This window comes from Haliotis cracherodii, unplaced genomic scaffold, assembly GCF_022045235.1.
Source record: "Haliotis cracherodii isolate W230 unplaced genomic scaffold, xgHalCrac1.p SCAF_5, whole genome shotgun sequence".
Taxonomy (NCBI): Eukaryota; Metazoa; Mollusca; class Gastropoda; order Lepetellida; family Haliotidae; genus Haliotis; species Haliotis cracherodii.
The window spans coordinates 38,328,796-38,335,597 of record NW_027266308.1 but is presented as its reverse complement, the minus strand read 5'-3'; the positions used below and the strand labels follow the sequence as shown (position 1 = coordinate 38,335,597).

The following is a 6,802-nucleotide window of genomic DNA, read 5'->3' as shown; positions in this document are numbered from 1 at the left end:
GGAGGTGGAGAAGGCAGATGGAGGTGGAGAAGGCAGGGTGGAGGTGGAGAAGGCAGGGTGGATGCGGAGAAAGCAGGTGGAGGTGGAGAAGGCAGGTGGAGGTGGAGAAGGCAGGGTGGATGCGGAGAAGGCAGGGTGGAGGTGGATAAGGCAGGGTGGAGGTGGAGAAGGCAGGGTGGAGGTTTTGGAGGCAGGGAGGAGGTTAAGAAGGCAAGGTGGAGGTGTGGGAGGCAGGGTGGAGGTGGAGAAGGAGGGTGGAGGTGTGGGAGGCAAGGTGGAGGCGGAGAAGGCAGGTGGAGGTGGAGAAGGCAGGGTGGAGGTGGAAAAGGCAGGGTGGAGGTGTGGGAGGCAGGGTAGAGGTGGAGAAGGAGGGTGGAGGTGGAGAAGGCAGGGTGGAGGTGAAGAAGGCAGGGTGGAGGTGTGGGAGGCAAGGTGGAGGCGGAGAAGGCAAGGTGGAGGTGGAGAAGGCAGGGTGGAGGTGTGGGAGGCAGGGTGGAGGCGGAGAAGGCAAGGTGGAGGTGTGGGAGGCAGGGTGGAGGCGGAGAAGGCAAGGTGGAGGTGTGGGAGGCAGGGTGGAGGCGGAGAAGGCAGGTGGAGGTGGAGAAGGCAAGGTGGAGGCGGAGAAGGCAGGTGGAGGTGGAGAAGGCAGGGTGGAGGTGTGGGAGGCAGAGAGGAGGTTGAGAAGGCAGGGTGAGGGTGGAGAAGGCAGCTTTAAAATGGGGAAGGCAAGATGGAGGGAAGGAAGGCACGGTGGAGGTGTAGGAGGCACGGTGGGTTTGGGGAAGGCACGATGAGGATGGAGAAGGCACGATGAGGGTGGATCAGGCAGGTTGAAAAGGGGAAGACAGGGTGAAGGTGGAGAAGGCAGGGTGGAGATGTTAAGTTAGGTTGGAGATGGGGAGGTCGGCTGGAGATGGTTTGGAGACTATATGGAGATGGGGAGGACACAAACTGGAGATGGGTCAAGCAGTTTAAATGAGGGAGTGTCAGTGTAGAGACAGAGAAGACAGAATTGTGCAGGATGGACTTTTTGTGAAGATGTGATGTTCTCACTGTTAAGTAAATATTAAAAGGGAGATTCATTGACTAATAAGTTACTTCATATAACAGAATAGAATGCAGAGAAGATGTTCGGAAGGACGGGGTGGAGGAAGGAGCTGAGGAGAGGAAAGAGGAAGATAGCAGCGAGAAAGGGTCGAATTAGATAGGCGAGAACTCCGTGTCTCTGAGAGTCAGATTACGCGATACAATACCAACAAATACTCCACACATTCACCATGCTTTATCGGCTTTGTCCGTCGAGCACACTGTGAGGGAACGATAGCGTCAGGCTGCCAGACAGATAGAGAGATCACAATGTCACTTTGAGTCAGGATTGCCAAGTCACAACAGTACAGGATATTTATCACATATATACAATACCTACTCTGATGGGCAGGACGTGTAACCGACACTCTGGTGCTAATCGGCTGGATAATGTGTCTTTAAATAAAGAATGATGCGACACCGACCTGTCAAACCTGTCATTTTCCATGGAATATCTTTTATACTCGAGTATTGAATTTGATTCTCAGGTAATAGGGAGTTTTAGCATGAACCCTTTCTTACGTATCTGTGTTATTAGACATATCCACATATATACTGATCTGTACAAAACTGCTAATTTGTTGAAATTAAAGCATGACAAATGCGAAGGTTCAGTTATATGAAGGGTGGTTTAGGACTGGCTTTCAGTGTGCTTCGGGATGGTTCACATCGCAACCTTTCATGATCAGATTCTATAAGTGATCCTTTTGATATGCGTCTTCCTATCGCGCAAAAATGTTTTAAGTATTTGATACAATTAAAATGTAGCAATTATAGACTTTTGAAGAATTTGTGATTTAGAAAATATACCCAGGAATTTAATCTTCCTTACCGGGAATGCCAGTGGAATCTGTCGTCTCAATGCGCTGTGTAGAGTTCACCCGCTTATCCGCGTCAGGATCTGCTGGTCGTCCATCATTCCCTGATTCGTCCTGGTCATGTTTCTTAGTCCGCATAATATCCGTGCATTTCATGGAACCAAAACCTGCAAGATGAGAGATGTGACCCCTATATTATGCTAACATACCGTGGCATAAATGAAATTGTGTTTAAGCGTCGATGAATCTATCCCACTCAACCAATGATGGTTCGATGAAGGGTGTCTTTTGAATAATTGAATTATTTCATATTTTTCGACATTTTTAAATACGAGTAGGCTTACTTTCTTGAACTAAGTCACTTTCTATAATCTTGTGACACCATAGCACTTTGAGTTAGAATATTAGAGAAATGCCTTAATGCGTATGTTGTTATTCATTTGCAAAACAAATCGCACACAAATAATTGTTTAATCTTAAAGAAAGGGGTTTTATACGTGAGCAAAAGAAAATATACATCCATTTTTGATGATGTAAGAATACAATCCAATTTTCAAATGTATACTTTCTTTTGTCCGTTAGGTTATGTGTTAGATGTATGAATACTCCGTTTAACAATGATATATACACGGCGAAGGATTTTTCAATACCTCAAAATGTGATTTGTCGTGACAATTTAACAAATGTGCCTCGCGTTTTTTATTTTGACAGTTTTAGTAATCATATAAATTTGTAAAACGGTCTTAGAAACAGTTAAATCATTTGCGTGTTTATGTATTATATTATGCCCTGTTCTTAAAGTTGTGGTTGATAAAAGATTGGAATTAAAACTGTTCGCCTGTAGACAATGTGTTTGTCGAAAGAAACATCACTAATGGCCAAAGAACAAAACAAACAGGTTTATGATTAACTGAATAGGTTTTCAGAAGTTAGAGCTTTCGTTTTTATGCCGTATATAAAAAACAGGAGGAGACACATCGATTGATAATGTGTCTCATGATTGTTGCTATGAGATGAAATATGAGTGACTGTGTTTATGAATCCAATATATTCCCATTAAATATAAACACGTCTAACTGAACAACCTTTTATATTCCCTTTCGAGAAAAAAACCAATAAAAAAACCTGCAAGACTATTTTTTCAAGCTTATTTAAAATGAAACTTAATCTATTAGTCATATTTGGACCTAAATATATTTCTTTAATACAATACAATAGATAAAAAAAACAGAAAGACTTTTTTTCCTTCGAAATACGATACGCTTAAATATTTTCAAAGTTTAGAACTTTTATAGCTTAGAAGTTTTGAGAGACGTTGTTTGGAAACATGTGCAATTGTGTTATATTATCTTACACACGTATTGTAATGGATTGTTCTTAATTCGAATGATTCTATATCTTCATGTTATGTCATAGTCTCTCTGCATAAAAACAATTAAAAACTTCCATGTAAGAACACAGTAAAAAAGTGGTGTTTTTTTTACAGCTTCCAATGGTCTGATCATAAAATATTCAACTTCGATTTTGCAGATTGGTAATTTGCATACATTATTTCTCTTCGCTTATCAACAATCGACACGTTCTCGATAAGGTCTTTCAAAGACATCTGTGGTCAAGTTATCTCCACAATTCGAAAAAGATTACGTATTATATATTAAAGCACACAACTATATCATTGAAAAGGTCGTGGTTTATCCATATCTTCGTGATTTAAAACGTAAAACATTCTTTGCGATAGATATGACAATGTGTTATCTACGTGGTTCCGCAGATAATGTGATCAATGTTTTATGGCTAACACATTTCAGTGTTAATGAACATTAATGAATGAACAAACCACATCCACACTTGGAATCTTGTATTAAAATATACATTCAAAATTCGTCCCTGTAGTCTTCTTTCCGTTTTTCTCTTCTTTGTTCCTTCTTGAATCGTGCTTCTACTTTTTCATGCTGTTTTAGGTCCCTTTAAACATTATTTAAGTTTGCCAGCTTGATGTTGAAGAAAATATACTTTTAAATTTACATTTGGATGTGATGCAGATCTTAGATGATAGGCTTCTGGCACACCTGAGGAACCTGACGACGGGAGGACTCAGTAGCACCGGGTTGGTGTTGATAAAAACCCTGGAAACATGATCAGAGAAAACATGGAATTTGAACACGGACATGGGTTTATGAACTATCAACAAAAATCTGAGCCAACTGGGCCACAAGTCCCCCTTTAAAGACAGTTGTGAGATACTTTCTCCACAGGAGATACCAAAGAAATAGGAGGACTTGAAAGGGATTTCTTAAAAAGATTAAGTTTGTCTATCCGTGTCTCAATACTTGCCTGAAACAGGACAGTTTAGTTTATGGAAAACAATACAAAATGATATGCGTTTCCACTTGACTAACTTGACTCGAAAAAGATTACGTATTGTATATTAAAGCACACAACTATATCAATTGAAACGGTCGTGGTTTATCCATATCTTCGTGATTTAAAACGTAAAACATTCTTTGCGATAGATATGACAATGTGTTATCTACGTGGTTCCGCAGATAATGTGATCAATGTTTTATGGCTAACACATTTCAGTGTTAATGAACATTAATGAATGAACAAACCACATCCACACTTGGAATCTTGTATTAAAATGTACATTCAAAGTTCGTCCCTGTAGTCTTCTTTCCGTTTTTCTCTTCTTTGTTCCTTCTTGAATCGTGCTTCTACTTTTTCATGCTGTTTTAGGTCCCTTTAAACATTATTTAAGTTTGCCAGCTTGATGTTGAAGAAAATATACTTTTAAATTTACATTTGGATGTGATGCAGATCTTAGATGATAGGCTTCTGGCACACCTGAGGAACCTGACGACGGGAGGACTCAGTAGCACCGGTTTTGTAGTGATAAAAACCCTGGAAACATGATAAGAGAAAACATGGGATTTGAACACGGACATGGGTTTATGAACTATCTACAAAAATCTGAGCCAACTGGGCCACAAGTCCCCCTTTAAAGACAGTTGTGAGATACTTTCTCCACAGGAGATACCAAAGAAATAGGAGGACTTGAAAGGGATTTCTTAAAAAGATTAAGTTTGTCTATCCGTGTCTCAATACTTGCCTGAAACAGGACAGTTTAGTTTATGGAAGACAATACAAAATGATATGCGTTTCCACTTGACTAACTTGACTCGAAAAAGATTACGTATTGTATATTAAAGCACACAACTATATCAATTGAAACGGTCGTGGTTTATCCATATCTTCGTGATTTAAAACTTAAAAGATTCTTTGCGATAGATATGACAATGTGTTATCTACGTAGTTCCGCAGATAATGTGATCAATGTTTTATGGCTAACACAAATCAGTGTTAATGAACATTAATGAGTAAACAAACAACATCCACACTTGGAATCTTGTATTAAAATGTACATTCAAAGTTCGTCCCTGTAGTCTTCTTTCCGTTTTTCTCTTCTTTTGTTCCTTCTTTAATCGTGCTTCTACTTTTCAGGGAAAACATGGGATTTGAACACGGACATAGGTTTATGAACTATCTACAAAAATCTGAGCCAACTGGGCCACCAGTCCACCTTTAAAGACAGTTGTGAGATACCATCTCCACAGGAGATACCAAAGAAATAGGAGGACATGTGAGGGATTTCTTAAAAAGATTAAGTTTGCCTTATTTGTGTCTCTCTCGAACTTGCTTCTATCCGTGTCTCAATACTTGCCTGAAACAGGACAGTTTAGTTTATGGAAGACAATACAAAATGATATGCGTTTCCACTTGACTAACATGATGTCTCTGATACAGAAAAAAAGAAGTTTTTAAATGATCTTAATAAAAATATGAAAAAGAATCTCAGAGACTCTTTCAGATTTCCAGATACTGCGAAACTCTAGACTTGCTAAAGATTATAGACTTGCATCGGAGTGAGTGAGTATGGTTTTACGCCGCTTTTAGCAATATTCCACCAAAACTGGGCTTCACCCATGTCGGGATTCGAACCCGGGCCTTCGGCCTGACAATCGAACGCTTTAACCACTAGGCTACCCGACCGCCCGACTTGCATGGGCTGTATTGGATATAATTTGTATCAGGGTCTGTATGACAGACTAAATTTCCACGTTGATTACCGCCACTGTTCCCTACAAATCAGCGTTCCCTCTAACGGTCGTGTTTTCGAGTACCCGAGGAATAGACAATATTGCTAATTGTAATTACCAACCAAGTTCTACCCCATACTGCTATGAAGCTGCAGACTATTGTCTTTTGGCTTTAGAACACGGTTTTAAATTAGTGCCGACGAGTCAAAGAGTTACACTGCATTGCACATTGCCCCTGTAGCAACAACAGAATGCGATGAGGTTGTGTCTCTTGAGTCATAGCATCATACATTATTATAAACCCCCGGGCAATAGAGGGAGGCAATCAACAAACATGTGTGATTACTTAGAGTTTCGCATCGCATCGCATCGCACCGCACCGCACCGCACCGCACCGCACCGCACCGCACCGCACCGCACCGCACCGCACCGCACCGCACCGCACCGCACCGCACCGCACCGCACCGCACCGCACCGCATCGCACCGCACCGCACCGCATCGCACCGCACCGCACCGCATTCCATTTCATTGTATGGTCAAAACGTTAATGCGAGAATATACTCAGTCTCGACGTTTGGGCGTGAGAGAAGAAATAGCGGTGAAAATTATGAGAATGGATCACTAAAAACTCTGAAAACGGTAAACGTGTCCTGTTCTAACGGTAGCACCCGACACTCACTCAATTTGCATAAAATAGTAAGTGTTTGTTTGTTGCTCCTCGGCACTCAACAATACTCCAACATGTATATAATTATAATCGACCGCTTTTCAATTTATAACTGTTCATATGCGCTTAGACC

General features: G+C 41.0%; 1 protein-coding gene across 1 annotated transcript; it reads left to right on the top strand.

Annotated features, from left to right (window-relative positions):
- Positions 1-61: 61 nt before the first annotated feature.
- Positions 62-1,204, top strand: LOC139443676 (RNA-binding protein cabeza-like). The gene is made up of 2 exons (XM_071224617.1): positions 62-690; positions 1,111-1,204. Exons 1-2 carry the CDS (start codon positions 62-64, stop codon positions 1,202-1,204), a joined length of 723 nt encoding a protein of 240 aa, XP_071080718.1.
- The last annotated feature ends 5,598 nt before the right edge of the window (positions 1,205-6,802 follow it).